The 19,750-nt window shown below is 36.4% G+C and overlaps 1 protein-coding gene and 1 long non-coding RNA gene across 4 annotated transcripts; one reads left to right on the top strand and one right to left on the bottom strand.

Moving 5' to 3' along the window:
• Positions 1-2,451: 2,451 nt before the first annotated feature.
• Positions 2,452-18,983, bottom strand: vamp4 (vesicle-associated membrane protein 4). Of its 3 annotated transcripts, none has more exons than XM_077220757.1 (8): positions 18,857-18,983; positions 13,758-13,859; positions 11,335-11,381; positions 11,130-11,180; positions 8,748-8,848; positions 3,944-4,023; positions 3,662-3,713; positions 2,452-3,477 (listed from the first exon to the last, which is right to left on the bottom strand). In XM_077220757.1, exons 2-8 carry the CDS (start codon positions 13,821-13,823, stop codon positions 3,452-3,454), a joined length of 423 nt encoding a protein of 140 aa, XP_077076872.1. In that variant the 5' UTR covers positions 13,824-13,859; positions 18,857-18,983; the 3' UTR covers positions 2,452-3,451. The 3 variants fall into 3 exon arrangements, with proteins under 3 accessions (XP_077076872.1, XP_077076873.1, XP_077076875.1); XM_077220758.1 differs by having other exon boundaries at positions 18,822-18,938; XM_077220760.1 differs by lacking the exons at positions 2,452-3,477; positions 3,662-3,713; positions 3,944-4,023 and adding an exon at positions 5,880-6,059 and having other exon boundaries at positions 18,857-18,970.
• LOC143729477 (uncharacterized) lies at positions 3,978-4,236 on the top strand. The gene is made up of 2 exons (XR_013200011.1): positions 3,978-4,062; positions 4,153-4,236. It is a non-coding gene; the product is annotated as an uncharacterized LOC143729477 (long non-coding RNA).
• Positions 18,984-19,750: the final 767 nt, after the last annotated feature.

Below are 19,750 nucleotides of genomic sequence, written 5' to 3'. Positions count from 1 at the left end.
AAATGTTTTGCTTGGGGGGAAAAATGAGCTTGAGGTCTTAAAAATAAATGTCACTTAGTTTAATATTTTGTTATAAAATGTTACGACATTGGTACATCTGAAATGTGGACAAATACCTTTTGGGGCTGGAAGTTTTAACATCTTACTTTTGTTTTCAACACCTCTGCTTGCAACCTTCTGGCCGTTCTTCAGGACCACCATCAGAGCTCTCAAATTTCACCTTGCAGGCTTCATTTAATCTATTACCACATTTAGACATTTACCAGAAACTGTGTATTTACAAGACCATGCCTGCAAATTATACCCAACTAAATCCTTTGACAAACACTCATTCTATAATACTCGTTCTATAACTTGAGACGCTGACAATGAAGGATGTTGTAGAATCAAGGCTTACATTCCTTCGGTCAATGCAATTCATAAACATTCCCGCTGTCTATCAGTTAATATCTGCAATCCTATTCATGTCATTTACAAAGTTCCATACAAACATCGGATTGTGATTTATGATATCTGTCACACAAATATATGACCTTTTGTTTTCAGTATTGAACAGATTCCAGCAAGTTCAGAACTGCAAATCTGCAACAAACCTTCAATAGCATTTATTGACTGACAAACTTAAAAAAAAGTGTATATATATATATATATATATATATATATGCAAAAATTACTTTGAAATGTCTTATTTTTGTGAAAGATCTAAGACTATTGTGAATGGCATACACACAATTTAGACGTGTTGCCTGGGGAGAGAGCGGAAAAACCTTAGTTATGTAACTAATGAGAGACGTTCTTCATGGTAGAGATTAATTACTGATTGGAGAATTTGCTAACGACACTCCAATGACACTCCAACAAAAATAAAGTTAAATAGTTCCATCCACACTTGTACAAAGCGTTATAACACCTAAAGTCATCCATCTTGGATCAGATTTATAAACAACTTACAATGAAGCTAGAGACCAGAATATCATAAACTTTGGCAAGACCTGGACACTCATTGGTGTACCAGTCAGACTGATTTTTGCCTGTCTCTGAACTCTCTTTGTCCAAAATGGGTAACTACAGATGGAGTTAAGCCGTCTGCCATGAACACATGGGAACCAGAGTGCATGACTGAGATGAGAAGAACAGACAAAGATATAAAAGTGCAGGAAAAGAAGGATAAATGGCTGAAAGTAAAGTAATTCAGTGTGAGGAACGTAATGATACTTAAAGGGGAATAAAAACTCAGGAGCTGTTGTTTGAATCAGACCTTTAAGTGCTGATCAGGGAGTTGAATTTCAGTGGTAAAGAAAGTAATAGTACTTAGTTCTAAAAGGACTTAATAAACCATACATGCGAAACAAAAACTATTACTGAAGACGAGACCGTTACTGAGTATAATTCAGGTCGCCTGAGTTACACTATATACACCATTTATGGAGGTATACAAATCTATTGAACTGACCTACTGCTTCTTATGTATATTAATTGCCAAAGAGCTAGGAGAAATTACTGTGGCTGATGAGAAACGTATATTATTAGAAAAAAAACCAAGTTCCTCAAATAAAACGATAAAATGCACAGTTTTTGAAGCATCACACAAGTCTTGAAGGTTACGGGCCATTCTACGGATCCCCTAAAAAGACAATGGGAGGAAACCTGGTGTTTGCACCTGGTGTTTTAATCTGTCTCTTTTGTCCACTTTCAACCACTTCTGTCCATTTCTTCGAGGGGGAAGTTCTATGGAAGGGTGAATGTATGGGGGAGGGGTTTTCAATAAATTCAATCTAATGGACAAAATAAGCTTGCGCAATTTACATATAAATGTGACCGGAGACGATAACCGATATATTGGTCGATAAATCTAAATCCAGATTTGTATATAATTTGAGAGCCTGATTACTAAAACAAAAGTCTCACCATAAAAAGCCATGTCCCAAGCACACAATTATAATGTTCTCATTATAATTTGACGTAGCCTATATGACAGATTTGTGCTGTAAATGTTGCACTTAACTATATTTTCCTTTTTGAAGTGTTTCCAATCATATTTCAAGCAATTCAAAACCATCATGGTGAACAGTGCGCATCTGAAGTGTCTCAGCTGAAGGAAATTATCCATTATTTATCGCCTTTAATATATTGGCCAAATTTTCTTATTGGGCCGAGAACAGTAACAGGGAACGGGAACGCAACGCAATAGTTTTGCGAGAGAACAAAAATGCAATGCAAGCGAATGCCACGTTTCTTGGGGGAAAGAAATACACTTTCTTGTGAGGGAACGCAATACTTTTGCGATAAAAAGCATTGAAATATAATTTTTATAATTTGTCTTTACTCCCATCTCTTATTTTTTATTGCGTGTCACTGAAATCCTAACGTATCATACCCGACTCAAACACACCTCGTATCCATCAGTTTTCCTGTCTCACTTTCCTCTCTCTGCAATGAATTAGATTAAACGCCCTTTAAAATCACTTTATTTCAAATGCAAGATTATTTCACAGTCTCCCAATGGGAAGTCAACGCCGACTTACATTGGGAATAGATATTTACAAATAAATATAACAAAGAAAAACAAGTCAGTAAAATGATATGGATCAAAGTTTACAGTTGAGTTCAGGTAACCTTCAGCAATAGTCAACCAAATCATTATCACACACGACTATTACATTACTGACCATTAACAAGCTGTTCAAATTACATCAGTGAAGATAACTAAGCTTAAAATAAAATAATACCAACTCAATACAATTAAGCACGATCAATTAAAACATGGTTGCCAAATATGAAGAAAAAACCCCCAGCAGGTAATAGCAGCAAATATTAAGTAACATTACTTGTTTCTTTTCAGACTAACTTGAATTATACCCAATGTTTTGTCCATGTTAAAACTTCCAGAAGTTATACAGACAGATGATGAGATCACAGCCATGGTGCAGCGTGACATCATCAGGTTTCCTATTTGGCCCCGCCCACATGAGAAGACAGTATTTCATAGACCTACATATGTGAGAAAGGACCCCTGTATTTGTTAAATGTACGTGCGCATCATGGTGTAAGCAGAACGGCTCTAGCGTAAAACTAACTGTAAAGAGGACATCGAAATACCACCAGAATGCAGGGCTAAACATTTTCTCTGTGTATAGTACATTTTTAATTTGTCTTAAGTCTTACTGAATGCATATACAACAAAATAACCTTTGTGTTTGTGCGCATACAAGAGATTGGTCTGCACCAGTGTTGTGCCTTCGTTGTGAGAGCTTGATATGTTGTGTTGTCGTACACGCACAAAATAAACTCTGCCCCTGTTTGTTTTGTTTCCAGACCCTGCCAAAGTAGGCAAATACAGTGGGCAGCCCAACCCTGTGCAGCGCCCCCTCTGGTACGGAGGAATGACAGCAGAAAATGAGGGAGAGGAAGGAGGAAGAGTACGTTATGCCTCTAACCTCCCTGCCAGACACTAGCGATACTGCAAGATCACAGGAACTGCAAAAAACAAAAACAAAAAAGAGGGATGTAAATTCAAGAGAAAGAAAACCTGAAGTCAAATACTCCCTAGCCTCAGTATAAAAGCAAATGGATTGTACTGACAGTTTACATGGGTAAAAAAGGTCATGCTTGCATTAAGAAGAGTGTGAGTGTGTGTGTGTGTGTGTGTGTGTGTACTTACTGATTATGATAAGGAGAAGGATGACCACTACCAACGCTACAATCATTTTCATCTGGGGACAGAAAAAATATATATATTACAAGGTATATAGGATAAACAGGGCTAAAAGACCCAAATGGCAGACCGCGGGACATGATTGCGCCATTTTTCTGTTTCATTTTTCGTTTCTACAGATTAAAGAGAAAAATAATATCAAATTTATAGTTTCTACACCCATGGAGTAATTTTTCACAAAATTAAAGGCCCTTCAGATGTGGTAGATCATCCAGGATGGAGGCTCACCTTCATGTCTCTCCACCACATCCTTCTGTGGAGATGCTTGGCTCTACTGCTGAACGCTGACGCATTGTCCGATAGGCTTTCTGAAAGTCATGTGACATAAGAGGATCAGTAGTACTAAGGTATACTTCCATGCATGCTTGTTATATATATAATGGCATACACTCATAACAAACTGAGACTGTTTTATATGGATTATCTTTGTCTCCTAGAGATGCTTGTTGACTTTCATGATGCCATGTTGGGATGTTACAGCTCTGCAATACATGTGACCAAATTAAACATGTTCAGCCTTATTAGCATGCAAAACCAAGGGGTCAATAAAGCTGAGCTTAAACCAACTGCCATTCAACAATCCCCTGTGTGTTTACAGCCAGAAAGATACAAAGAACACAGGGGGCCTACTAATACAGACACATTGGTTTGCATTTAGCCTTAAAAATTCATGAAATCATTCTTATGTAACAGTCTATGGATTCACCTTTAGGACTAAGCAATCTAAATGTGGCAACAGTATTGTTTACTTAATCATTTGTCCATCCTTACGCATGATGCACAAAGGCAGCATTGCAGACAACATATGGAAACATTCCCCTTTGTGAGTGACAATGTCTTCCAGATGCTGCACTATGAAGCTACTTGTTTTCCATTAGCAAACAAAGAGGAGGTGTTGTTTTTGAAATGGAAACAATGGATACAGACACTCAAGTCCCTTTCACATGAACCGGTCCAGAGCTTTGATGCACCTGTCAACATAAACGCCATGCTTCACTTGGACCTCCACATAAAAAGCATTGCAATTTCAGCAAGATGTGGGAAGTGTAGTAAAAAAAAATAAATAAAAAAAACACTTACTCAAGCTCAGAACAGACCTGTTTTGATGTACATATATGTACATTTTCCGTAATAATCGACTGCATTTTGTTAGCTTTTTTCAGCTTGATGCCATCCAGTGTTATTTTATGAACAGTTATAATATTTATATTTTGAATTAGCTTTTATTTTTTAGATTTTTATAATTAATATTATTTATTTTCTTTTTTCAATTTAGCTTTTATGTAGTTTTATTTCACTTTACGTTTTAGTAATTTTACACTTCAACTTGTTTATGTTTATATTTTTTTTTTATATTTATAATATTTCAGTTAGTTGCCAAGGCAACATTTCTAATTTCTTGGTAGCACTGAGCAATAAGGTTTCGTTTGTTAACATAATTAACTATATTAGTTAACATTAACTAACGATGAACAATACATCTACAGCATTTATTCATCTTAGTTAGTTAATTAAGTTCAACATTTACTAAGACATTATTCAAATTAAAAGTTGTATTTGTTAACATTGTTAATGTTAGTAGAAATGAATTGTTCATTGTTTGTTCAGAGTGCATTAACTAAAGACTAATAAATTAAAAATAAAATTGCTAATTGTTAGGTCACGTTAGCTAATGCATTAACCAATGACCGTATTGTAAAGTGTTACCCATCTCATTATTTTTTTAAGCTTTCATCTAATATTTATTTTTATTTTTTTATTTTTTTCAATTAACAAAAATGGTTTTTAATAATTTAGTTAACATTAACACTGCTTTAAACTTTTTTCCAGTGAATTCAAACCACTGAGTAACATTGACACTGTGGCACTATCACAAAATCATTTCATATTACGTAATATTATGTGCGTATTAAGGTATCGGAGCATCCATAGCAGCAAAAACAGCCACACTGGCTCAACCAATGGAAACCATCATAACTCTGAGGTGTGGGAATACACACTTCATCTTTTTTTCTCTTTAAAATCAAATAAATGCAACACTACAAGATCTGCTCATACTTTTGAACTCTAACCTTTGTGGTATCAGGAGCCACTGTGTTCAATCAACATGCACGCCTCATAAAGTGCTTTCGATAATATACAAAAACAGGACCAAACATGTGGCTTTGTCATGGGGGAAGCTTTATTTTTCACATCTTGGCCTGAAATAAGAAAAATACCACATCACTCTGTGGGATTGGGGATATTTCAACCACTCTCCTGTCCATTTGTCCCAGGCAGCTCCCAAACCGAATAACAAAAATGGGACATGACTCACTAGGATCAGGTATGATGAAATCTGAAACTAACAGCAGGGTTTACTCATGTGACATTGAGATTCAATACACTTTCCCACAGTTAGTGTACTGTAGGGCTGCAACTAACGATTATTTTGATAATCTATTAATCAGACTATTATTTTTTCGATTAATCGGATAAAAATTTTAGCAAATTTAATTTGATTGTTTATTATAACTAAATAAAACCCTAAATCAGGGTATTTGTGTAAAAGTGTACTTTAAAAAGGGCAAAAGCCACACATTGAGTTTTACTAATATAATCTTTATTTTTTTACATTTTAAACCTTAATATATTCATAAATTAAATATAGAAAGACTGAAAACAAGCATGTGAACGTAGTAGAGCCGCAGTAGATTGCGTTTGAAAAACAATTAAAACTTAATAGTAGACAAATGCTATAAAAAGAGAATGGAATGGAGGTATGCAGAAAGCTAACAGGCTTGATTAAAAGGACAGGAAAAATGATGCATTAGTGCACAAGCATTCGCTGAAAACCACTGACTACAGTGACTAAAAAACAATCTTTTACTGCTGCTGTTATTAACTGCCTTTATATTTAGTGCTTCACTTTGTAAACACCGTTTTAATTTCTTTGGTAGCGCCATTTTAATCCATAACTTATGTTGCGAGCGAACTGATTGCGCAACCTGATGCTCGAGACAAAATGGATCTAGTGTGACTTTCCCGAAGTTAGTAAACAAAGCTGTTTACACAGTAGCATTGTTTTCTCAGATCGGATAGCTATCTGATCGTGAAAAGACCAGGGCCCGTATCCCAAAAGATTCAGAGAATCCTCTCAGAGAGCTCCTAACTTAACCTAAAAATTGCTTGCCAGGAGTTTTAGCTTAGAAGTGATTCCAGAACTTTTTCAGTGAACCCTGAGCAAGGAATGGATGGAAAATCCTATCTTAGTGAGGAGGTGTGGTTGATCCCGTTGCTAGGTATGAGTCATCATTTCAAAAGCCGTGATTGGTTGATCCTACAAGTTTGATGAAAATGAACTTTTGGTGATAATGAGCAAAGGATGTACCCTCAAATCAATAAACATAATTATACACTCTAATCTTATGCAGACTGTAATTGTAAATAATATTTCACATTCAAGAAAATATCTGGAAAATGAATAGTAAGCTGTAGGGGTTATAGCCTAACATTAGAATCTAAAATATGTGAAAACTTAAGCTCATTACACCCTGTTCAAATAATGATTCGTGTCTTATTTGCTCATATTAATATCCTAGCTGGCATATTTTGTACTTTCACTCCCAAATGGACCCCATTGAAAACAAGATGGCCTATCTCAAGGGGCTGTCCTTAATGAAGTAGAAATCACAACGTTACAACTCAGTGTGGTCTTAACTAGGGTAACACGGCTCAGCTTTTATCAATGTCTGTAGCGTCTCAATAATTCCGTGTCATCCAGTGTTTGCAGGACATCTCTCCTGCTTCCTCTGTTGGCCATTTTGTGCAGCTGCTTAGGGGAACTCCTAAGCCACTAAAAGTCCTCTTCCCTGCTCTTAGCAGATCTCGTCTTAGGAGCCCTTTTAAGCGATAGGAATCTTGAGGAATAGCTTTTATATTAACTGGGATTTTCGTGTCACTTTTAGGGGAAATTCTAAGAAAACGTCATGACTCTGAGAATTTTCTTAGAATATGGCCGCTAGGAGCCACTTTTTGCACAAAAATTCTTTAGGGATACAGGCCCAGGTGTAAATGCCCTCCGAAACGCATTCGAGACGGATTTGAATCCGATCGCTCAAACCGCTTCAGGAGGAGATCTGAGACTCATTCCAGACAAAACTGGACAAGTGTAAATGCATCTGGTTGTTGAAACCACATGTAAATTTTACTCCTCCCAAAAATGCTAAAAAATAAACATGTGAGAGCGTGTTATATAGGCTATATGTAACGTTAATGTTATAGCCAGATATGGAGGCGCTACTGCAACACGCATCACCGCAGATGAGAAGCTGAACTATTTATTTATTTATTTATTTTGGTTAATTCGTTCGATTAGTTTTATCTCCCGCTTTTTTCTTTCTCTTTCTCGAGCTTACTCCACTGCCGCCTGCCTCCACCGTCTCGCTGAATGCTGCAGAGACGCAGAGCCGCTGTGCGGAAAGCACGTGACATAAAACGAGGCCAGCTATTGGCTACTTCTCCTGCTGTACTGGCTTAGTAAAACATCCAGTGGCTCATTACTGCCACACTTTGGTCACCGCAGATTTAAAATATTTACGAAATGAGCTGCTTACTGCAAATAAAAGTTATTTAGCAACTAATCGATGACTAAATTAGTTGACAACTATTTTAATAATCGATTTTAATCTATTAAATCGATTAATTGTTTCAGCCCAAGTGTAGTGAGATGTTGAATATGTTTGATTTGAAATAATAATTTGTTTACATATGGCTTCCCAATCTATTCATGTGCGGATATAAGCGTTCCCCTGAAATGATTCACGTATGCTTTGCGAATCTTGAATTAAATTGAACTTAAATATTTTGGGACGGGAATAACGTTCCAAATATTGCATATTTCCATCCACACATCAAAAAGAAAAAGGAACTTGAGCAGGTTTTTTAAGCAACAGAAGACCTGAGAGTAATTTTTAATCATGTTAATCCTTGAAACCAATGGAATCACAAAGTGCCTAAGGATTCAATAATGAGCTTTCCACGTCCATCTTACCAGATTTATCCTGCAACTCATCCAGTCGTTCCCCACGTTCTATCACTTTGGAGATGTTCTCCTGCATGACGTCAATGACCTCATCAACTTGAGACTGCACACTGAAGGCCACCAAGACAGAGAAGACAACATGAGAGAACAATCTGGTATTTCCATTTAACTCAACAGAACATTTTAACAGCTCAGGTGCACATGTTCGTGTCTGTGTTTCTAATATTTTGAAGAGAACCCTCTCTTCTTCTGTAAACCGCTCGAGATTAAACAAGATATCATTATGACTACGATCTGTTGACCCTGCAGTGTTGAGAGGAGGTGAGAACGTTTTGCTAGACGTGGTCTAGACACATCCAAATAATATGAACTATTTGAACTCGTAGACGTGACACGCAAATACGCACTAAATAGCTTATGAGGTATTTAGCTCCTCTGATACACCTGGCACAAGGGGCTGGCATGGCTTTTGGAGACGCAGTCTGCGAATGAACTGAGAACAGGATGTTTTGCCCCTTGCTTCTATGCTTGGACGCCCACCTAATACACACCGTGATATTCACCAAATGGCCAATCGCACAGGAACTCGCACATCTCTTGCACCTGGGAGTAACCTCTTGCACAGATGCAAATGAAGCAACAGGAAGAATCCAAGACGTTCACGGAAAAGTTAAGAAAAAAACATTAGGGAAATTTCACCTTCCAAGTTTTCCCTATTAAATTCCATTGTTTTATATGTAACTCCGCCGTGGTTATGTAAACCTGTGGCTGCTCACATGAGGCGAAGCTCTGCAGGGTTTCCTTTGGGAGAATTACTGCAGCATATTAGTATGTACCAAACTTCATAACAAAGAACAAAGAAAAGCCCACAGCCCGGCTACTACAGTTACTTCAGGAACCGAGGCTTTTTGAATATTGGGAGTAGCTGTTTACTTTTGCCTGCAAATATTATGTTGTGTCATAGAAACCCAGATGGTTACAGTGCTTCCCTTCTTCTCGGACAGGAGGTGTGTTTGTGGGTGGGTGTTTTCACAGATGCCATTATAAGGAGTTATATAAATTCTGCAAAACAAAACGACATGGGCAGTGCTTGCGCAGTTAATAACTGTGATTTCTACAACACACTGCCAGTGGAAATTATTAGATATCCGTCTCCACATTACTAAACTGAACCATTTCTACTATTTGGAAATAGTAGAAAAACTATTCGGAATTCCTAATTGTTCATTTCTGAAAGTACCCCATAGTGTCTCACACAGGTCATGCTACACATCAATGTTGCCTCAATTTGTGTGGCTTGTTGAAAGATATATTCAATTGCCAGATGATAAAATGATAAAAAAATATATTAAAAAAGTATAATAAAAAAAAAGTAAAAAAATAAATAAATAAATCCCACAGATGCACATTGAAGGAAGGACCTGAGCTATATCTAGACAGCAGAACATCATAAACACTTGGCGGTGGGCTCTTTTGGACCCCAGCCAGTAAGCAACACCCAAGCTGCACACCGGTAACCATCCCCGGCACTCATTTTACTTACAGCTGCAAGTGTTGTAGTCAAGACCAACTTGTTCGAATTCAAGACCACATTTTCTAAGTCTTGGTCCTCAAGTCCTTGTTAAAGACCATATTTTCATAGTCTTGGTCTTAACTCGGAGTCTTGGTCTTAGACCCTCTTTTGGTCTTGGTCTTGACTCAAACTCGAATGAGCCTATCTCGACTACAAAACTGCTCTATGGATATATGTAGGATGTATGGCAGTCTTGGAAGCATCTGTAAGAAAGTGTTTGTAGTAAAGCTTATCATATGAAACATGTAAGTAGTATCAACTTAACTTGGCTGCTAGCTCTAATGTTAGCCTAGATTAATGTGCGCTATTATTAGCAGCATATCCAAGCATTTGTTCGGAATGTGGAAGCTAAAGTATTAACGTGCTTTATTGCATGACATGGAGGCACCGGCGTGATCACTTCTATTTTTCCTTATAATAGCGAAAACAACTTAATATACTCCGTCATTTTTGGTTATCCAAATATGGTATTTGGTACTTTTATTTGTGTAATCTTACAATAACAACAAAATGACAAAACAAACAGGATGCGCTTTCTGCTGTCTTGGTCTCGGTGAAATGGAGCACGTCACAATAATGAACCGAAACTCAGCATATATGCTACTTGCCTCACAGACATGAGAAATATATATATAGCAAGCTTGAAATGTGACTAGAGAAATCTTTGGTCGGGGGCAGCCCTAGTTTGTAGTTTTATACCAATCCATATTGTTTTGTATCACATGTTCATCTTTTTCCATTAAAAATGTGTTTATGAATGTATGGAGTTCACACATGGAATTGGGAGAAGAAAAAAAGTCATAAAAACTCATACATACTGTCTAATTTTGTCATTTTGGCCTCCAAATCTTGGTCCTGTAGGTCCTCTCCTGTTAAAAATAAATTATAATAAAATAAAATAAACATTTCAGTAACCAAACATAGTCATAAAGAGCTCTCCTGTTAAAGCTGTGTGCAAACAGTTATACATACTCAAAGATCTGTTTATTTGTCAATGTTGACTATGCAAAACTACAGACTTACAGGAAAAAGTCCTCCTCTTCATCCGAGTCTTCCTCCAGTAGGTTCCTCTGCAAGTTAAGAAGATCAGGGTGTCAGGCTAGTTAGAACTGGTGCAAGGAGACAAGAGAAGTCCATGTGGTCTGCATTTGTGCCATCTGATCTCTGGTGCAATGAATCACAGATCAGGAGGCATCTAGTTGACCTTCCATTAGTTTTGTTGTGAAGTCCATGACTGAACAAATTTTAAGACCAGATCATTTCAACATCCCGATGACTAATGTTATATAACTTTCCATAACTGCATCAAAGACCTATGACACTCCTCTAAAATTCCATCGGGACAAATTCCATGCTAATGTCAACCTTACCAAGGAAAAACTAAACGTTTTCCAAAAGAAATAGAAGAAGCTTTAAATGGAAATGCATTTTTTTTAAACGACTCCAACAATCAATGACTCTTGTGATGTTTGTGTATGAATGAGTGGTGAAGAGACACGAATCACTATCGTCACAACTGATGTCATCTGTGACCTGCTACAAGCTCACATTCATTTATAGGCAATGCTTTTGAAACAAATGCCTTCTAAAACTATTAAGGTTTGATTTCTATGTCTAAAATATATTGTCCTACAGATTGATTTCATGCCACACAATTTGGTAGAAAATAATAGTTTGGAACTAAAACATGATAACATTTAACATTTCACATTGCAGCCCAACATCTAGGGTAGTTCATGAGACATACCAGTATCTCAAAGTCTGGCAGTTTCAAAGCATTTTTAGGATCGTTTCTCATTTTCATATAAATGTTGCTGTTTTTTGGAACTATGATTTTTCAGGGTTCAGGGCAGGGTTTTAGGAGAATTCATACAAATGATTCAGTATACAGGAATGAGTAACTGAGCTTACATGTCATGTTATGACTGCAAATAACACTACAATTGCTCATTTCCAATTGGCACTTTACTAGGGAATATTTAAAAAACAAGAACTGGGTCTTTTCACGGGTCACGCTGTTACATAACAGGCACGTGGAAAGCCACTCATCTTAGCTCTTTTACACATTCTTGCTCTCTCACTGCTGAGTTCGAGCTTCTATGCGAGGCCAATTAGAGGAGGCTTTTCTTTGGATGTGCTAATGTCTCAACCATCCAACAGTTTATCCCAATCATACATCAGTCAGGAGTTGTACCCAAGCAAAATACACAAGGTTATCAAATCCTGACACTGATTTACAGGCTTTCGACTGTAAGGCCTGGCAGGGTTTTTAATGACTCTCTAGGACTGGCAGAAGATGGATGTCAATAATGAGATTGGTACTAACAGATTCTTGGGAAGGGCTCCGCTAGTTTATAACCCCCTGCGTGAGCTAATGTCGGTTACATCATGGCATTAGTCTTCACTTTATGTCGACTTTTCTGTTCACTGCTTGGTTTTGTTATTCAAATAGAGATGTATTATTACTGGTGCTTGCTATGTCCATTTGACTTACACTACCATTCAAAGGTTTTTGAAAGAAGTCTCTTATGCTCACTCACAGTAACATTGTTAAATATTATTACAATTTATTGTATTATTACAACTGTTTTCTAGTGTCATATATTTTAAAAAGTAATTTATTTCAGCGTTGTTACTCCAGTCTTCAGTTTCACATGATCCCATTCTAACATGCTGATTTGCTGCTCAAAAATTATTTCTTATTAAATTATTTTATCATCAATGTTCGACACTTGTGCTGCTTAATATTTTGTGTAAACTGTAATACTTTTTTCAGGATTCTTTAATGAATAGAAAGTTCAAAAGAACAGACTTTATTTGAAATATAATTTTTTTTAACATTATAAATGTTATAATAACTTTACAATAACTTTTGCTCAATTTACTGCATCCTTGCTATATAAAAATATGATCTTCTTAATTATTTTGACTCCTGGAAAGTAAAACAGAATTCCAGCATCGATTTGCATAGGCCAAAACAAAAAATAATTTTTTCATTTAAATAATCTAGTTTAGTAAGTTTACATAAGACGTCTGTTTATTACTGCAAAATCTTGTTTCATTTTATTTTAGCTTTTCTGTTTATTTTTCTCCCCATCTTTTTAATTTTTCATCCACCTCAGTTTATCCACTGCTATTATGACATGTGGTAACTGCGTGACATTATAAAGAAAAATTTGCTCTCTGAAGGGTTTTACAACACAGGAGTTGAAATGTAGTGTGTGTGTGTGTGTAATAGCATAAAAGCTGCAGTTGTAGATGGATTATGTAGGCTAAGTTCTACAGACACCGAGGAACATGAGGGGAGAGCTGTTTACCCTGTAAACACTAACAGCACAAACAGATCATAGGCCACAATGGGGTTGTAAAAGTGCAGAGCTGTGCAGGTCTGGCTCTGGTCAGTTTCAGTCAGCTCTAGTTAATTTATATGTTAAAAACGGACTTACCCGCTCACTGCGAATGGAGCCGGTAACCTCTTCATCGTTCAGATGCCGTTTGAATTTGGGGGGCATGCTGGGGTCGAGCTGCTCCTCCCTCTCTGGCTCCCTCTGCAGGCAAACACAGGAAGCACAGCAGTGATTGACTAATTTATGTAATCTTTTGTCACTCACCGTCTCATTTTTCTCATATAGCTAATGAAATAATTTCAGCTCAAATAATATTTCATATCCATTTGATGTCCAGTCAGCCAGGAATTATAGCAAAATGATCCTATTTTGGGCTTATTTTGAAATCATGACTACATTATCGCTTATCAATTGATGCATCATTTAATGCAATACAGTTCATTAGCTTCTAATTTGGCAGAGTTCGTTTGAATTTTCCTATGCACCAATCTGTGCATTAACACAACGATGCATTTATCAGCTGTTTTACAATGCCTTTGAATGTGACTCATCTAGTCAGCTTTTTGAGTTGGAACTCTTTGTTCTTTAAGTCTTAACTCAGACCAGACTGTGACCAAAAGTGAATGCTCAACTATAATGACCATATATCTGAGCAGTGGCCTGTTAGTTAGTTCATTTGACTGAACTTTAAACCATAAAAGCTGAACTACTTTTAAGTAAATCCATCGTAATTCAGATTTGGGGATAGAACACCCTGTTATATTTAACCAGTTTAGTCAAGGGGATCAATCTAGCCACGCCGACAGTAATGTGATGCTTGCAAACATCAAACAGAGCAGTTAAAGACAAGCTTCTGCAGTTGATGTCTAAGTCATAACGTTCCTCAATGTGTATTTGCTTTATATTCACCTAGAAGTTCATTTATGGTTACACCATTTGTTCATTTTTTTACAAACATGTAGCCTATAGCTTTGAAGTCCACAGCAGGTTTTCATCTAGAAACTACCAGACATATAAACTTTACCTATGGAATAACAATGACTGGTTCTCAAACAGTGCCTCTGATAGACAGTTTCTCACCACTGAGCATCAGAGTGCAGATCTAGAGTCAGTACAACTAATAGGAAACTCATTTTGAAATTGTAGCAGATTCTACACTTATGTAACCTTGATAAATTGTGATAATGCAGCAAACTGTAGTCATACGATGAAGACCAGTGTTATTTTACATTTGATTACTTTCATTTCTGTAGTTTTTATTACCTGAATACTAACCTACAGTTAAAAAAAAAAAAAAAACGTGTGTATTTCACGTCTTTTTATTTGTGCAGTTGTTTGCAATTTTTTTATTTGTTCTTATTTTATTACTGACTTTTTACTTTTTTTTTAAATGAAAATAAAAAATTGAATTGAGGATAAATAGATTTTTGTTTGTATATGCTGTCAATTTGAGTTCTTAAAGAAAATCGGAATCTGCAAAAATTGGTTTTGGCAGGTCACACTTACCAAAAGAATAGCAGAAATCAGAATCAGCGAAGAAAATTGCAATCGGTGCATCTCTAATCGTGGTATTGCGATTACAGCTCTAAATGTGTTATTATTAAATGTCTGGTAAAAAAAACTTCTTTTTTTCCATTGAACACAATATATTTTGTTTTTAAGCAACATATAGAATATTTGGAAAAACATGAATGTCAGGTGAAATAATTAATTCAACAAATTTGAAAATAATTGAATTCTTCTTAAACTAAAATAAATGCAGTCACTTAAGTGAGCCTAAACATGCAGCTCAACAATAATTATAACATAAATAAATGAACTACCCTCTGTAAAAAAAAAAAAATGCAGTCACTTAAGTGAGGCGGGCATGCTAAAGACAAAAAAAAGAAGGAAACCTGGAATCTACCTGAGGGATTCCAGCACTTTCTGTCTTTGAAGAAACATTTTTAAAAAAAGTTCATACCGCAGGAACGGTATAACAGAAAATTTTAGAGGTTTTGAAACCGTGACCTTTTCAAACCGCAGTAATCCTTGAGACCGGTGGCTGGCCCATTCCTACAAGGATCTCTATGCAACTATGTCTTTTATTTTAAATAAACAAAACAGAAGGATGATATAAAAACAAAATAAATAATCCAATAGGGAAACTACAAACATGACAACTTCACAAACAAAACAAAGAAAACAACCGACAAAGAACTAGGCTAAATAAACTATATACAAAGGACAATGATTAACTAAACAAGACACAGGTGAGCAACATCAGTAACCATAGAAACAAATGAGAAGAACATAATTATAAACCAAGGAAACAGGAAATAAACACAGGAAAAGATAAACTAGGAACAAACTAAACAAAATGAAAATCAAAAAAGAGTCCTTGTAACCAGAGACATGACAGATGGAAGTGGAAGTGCAAAAATGTTAACTAATTTCCAGGTATTAGGACTCATTCCTGCAGCGCTCCATTGATTGATGACTCAAATGAATCAGTGAAGCAGTGAACTTGCTAAAATGAATCAGATTTCCTGGCACAGCTAAGAGAGTATGTTTGTCTAATGTACAACACAGTGTGACTAAGGTAATAGTGTCATGCTACACTCATAGCTTCTTACTGGAAAAGCAAATTATCTTTACAGCCAATCTACTGTCATGCTAGTCATAAATGTAGTTAGGTTGTATCTAAATGTGACAGCTTCAATAGTTTTAGTTAGTAACACACAGTACTTGAATGAAGAACATGTGTTAAACGTTTCCCTGTAAATAATAAATGACATAGATGCATCTCAATTGTACTTAAAAAAAAAAAACATGAAACACATTTATGAATTCTTTCTGTTCTTGAGAATTTTTTTTTTCCATTAATAGGCAAACTAAAGCTGCTTCCTTCCTCCACCCACTGGACAACTCTCAACCCAAACTCCAAGTCTAGTACCATTGAGTCCACTGTCCTCTGCTCTCTGACTGCTCTCTGCTTCTCTTGCTGGAAGAGCTGTAGGAAAACGGCTTCTCCTTTATCCAGGAGTACAGCAGAGCGCTCCAGAAAGCAGGATTAGGGAAAAGAGAGGCTGGGGAGAGGGAACGAGAGGAAGGGAAGAGGAAAAAGACATGGGGTTTGAGAGAAAGGGCATGAAAAGGTAAATAAAAGATGCCAAGACAGAGAAATAAGGACATAGAATCTAACCACCATCCACTGAGACCATGTATATATATTTACTTGTCTTTTACTTTCGTGCAAATTTTTTTAAATGTGCAGATAAGCCAAAACTTAACTTTACCATGGTGTCTTAAAGACTGTCATCATTTACTCAACCTCCCTTTTGTGTGAGGAACAGACTGAAATATTAGTTACTCATTCTCGACTATATTGTCTTAGCTCTCAAATTTCACTTGCGCTTCTAATTCAAAATGTATGCTTCCCAATCAATTATATGAGACACCAGAGAACCAATGATGTTGTTGCACAACATGTGGTCAATTTCAATAGGAATCCATGCAATCAGGAATTTCGCGTGGTTGCAAAAGATTCCTCCAAGCGGATTTTGCAACGGGTTCAAACTGGTCACGCTGATTTGCTGCATTGACCAACAGAAAGTTGCTTGGTTTGAAAGTGACTTCTGTGTCCACTGTGCTTCATAAATCATTATATTGACAATAGACAATTGACCTTTTTGCCTATGAAATTTTGGAGAATTTTTACTAACGTGAATCAATCTCAAAAATGGTACGATTCCGTGGTGGAGAGGATGATTTTCAGCAAATAACGATGTGACTTTGGTCTGTTTCTCACACAAACGAGCTTAAATCGACGTGGAATATGGTGTATAAGTCATATGGTCCACTTTTTGAAGCTTGACAAACGTGGATATCTTGAACTGTCGAGTGTGTGGAATATAACTACAAGAACATTTTTAAAGATGTATTTTTTGTTTGAATGGTAAAAAAATATATATCAGCATGCAGATTTGGAAACTAAGCAAATAGTGATATGATTGATGGATGGGAGATTTTTTTAATTGTATTTTTGTTTTAAAGCTAAAAGAATAACAGCATACATATTTGGAACAACAAATTGGACTGGAATATGAATATGAAAGATGGATGGAAATAGTGATATGAAATCTGGATGGATGGATGGATGGATGGATGGAAATAGTGATATGAAATCTGGATGGATGGGTTGTAAGCAGAAATCTGGCCATGATAACAAATACAAACAATACAAACCACCAAACTCACAATGGACATTCTGATAGTAAAATGTTTGCAGACTTCAAAAGTGATTACACTGATTAAATCTTCACATGCGTCACATTGTTACGGAACAGCTTTGTGAAAACAGACAGCTCACAAACAAAACTAACAGGTTAGGCATTATTCAGTGTTCTCTCATCACAGAATCTAAACGCTTCAGAAACACACAGGTCAGGGAACGGCTAAAAGAAACACTGAGATCACTAACAGATGATGGGACTTACATAATTCATGGAACAGGATTGCCTTGACTTTCTATCAACAACTGGATTAATCAGAGATGTTTGAATAACTGATACTAAATCAATGGCACTCACATAATCAGTGAGCAGAAAAGACATAAAACAGAAACTGGCAGACTCAGCATTCACTCAGTCACGAACAATACGAGAATGGAAAACAACGAGTCCTTCACTTATCATTTGTCACAAATACACTAATTTTACAGGACTTTTACATTATTCAACTTAGTGAGAGCAGGATGTTATGTGCATAATATATGATATTAAGAATACGCAAAATATTAAGATTAAGACACCAGACAACTCCTAAATGTACGAGTTTTCATGCAAACGTTCAACTGATCAGACATTACCGATCATATCTAATAAAACAGCTGATGTTCCTGTCCAGCACCTGCTAAACAGAGCTGTATGCTAGTCATCACAACCATGTAAACATACCCTACAGGACGCTAAAATATCGACTCGAATTATAAAACATGCTTTGGTGAAAATAACAAGCATGAAATCAAATGATCGTGTTGACAGGAAGATTTGTGGAAGAATGGAAACACTGAAGTGAAAGCAGTTGGAATGACAGTTAGCATGACAGCTAACACCTCCTGGGTAAATCACTGACCGCTTGACAGACACACACACAAACAAACAAACGAAAAAACAAACAAACAAAGGCCTCAAGAGTCACATCCCCAGCCAGTCTACCTCAGAGATCTTTCTTTTGTCGATTCCTGTTTGGAAGAACCCCGTCTGTGTTAATAATCCTGCAGACAGTGTCTGATCTGAAGGTCCTGACTGATGGTGATGACGCCTCTCGCTCGGCTCATAAGCGGAAGTCAACACACAGCTGGACGGATCCTGTTTCCTGCGCGTGATTTCTTCATCTAATCATAATATTAAAACATCAAGTAGGGAAAAAAAAGGATGAAAAAAAATCTCATCAAAATCTAATTCAACAGAAAGAATAAAAATCATCGCCACCGTCATTTAAATCATCATTAATCTAACCCATGAAACAAGAATAAAACATAATGAACTAATTAAATGCAGCAGCCTTTGGTGAACATAACAGATTGTTTATCACTCAAAATAAGTTTTTATATACGTATACGTATATACATATACGCCTGCATAAAATATAAATTATTGTGTAAGATTTTGCTTAACATCACAGTTATTTTCTGAAGGTTACTTTAGACGTATGAGTCAAGTTTAGGTTAAATTTTTTATTAATCAGATTCCTCAAAAATGAAAAAACACTGAAAATAAATAAAAACCAAGGGCTTGAGAAGATTTGTGGAACATTTGGAGCAATAAATTCAGATCATCCTGTCACATGAACAAAAATAAAAATGCTGAGTGATGCAGCTCTTCAGAGGAGAAATGGTTTTGTGAGCAGACCAGGAATGTGTCCCGTGAGCTACAGGAGGCATGATCTGTAAAACAGGCAACCTTGACAAATGTTTCACATGGGGATAGAAGGTGCTTCGCAAAGTGAAAAGATTAGGTGGAGTGTCTCGCGTCCCCCAAAAAGGCCCTTGCCAAAGGTCACACTTTTAAGTTTAATTCCTTTGTAAGGATGCACGACATAAAAATGAA

Source organism: Siphateles boraxobius, unplaced genomic scaffold, assembly GCF_051911475.1.
Source record: "Siphateles boraxobius isolate OS27281-9 unplaced genomic scaffold, OSU_SipBor_1 8, whole genome shotgun sequence".
Classification (NCBI taxonomy): domain Eukaryota; kingdom Metazoa; phylum Chordata; class Actinopteri; order Cypriniformes; family Leuciscidae; genus Siphateles; species Siphateles boraxobius.
This window is presented reverse-complemented; position numbering and strand designations above follow the sequence as displayed.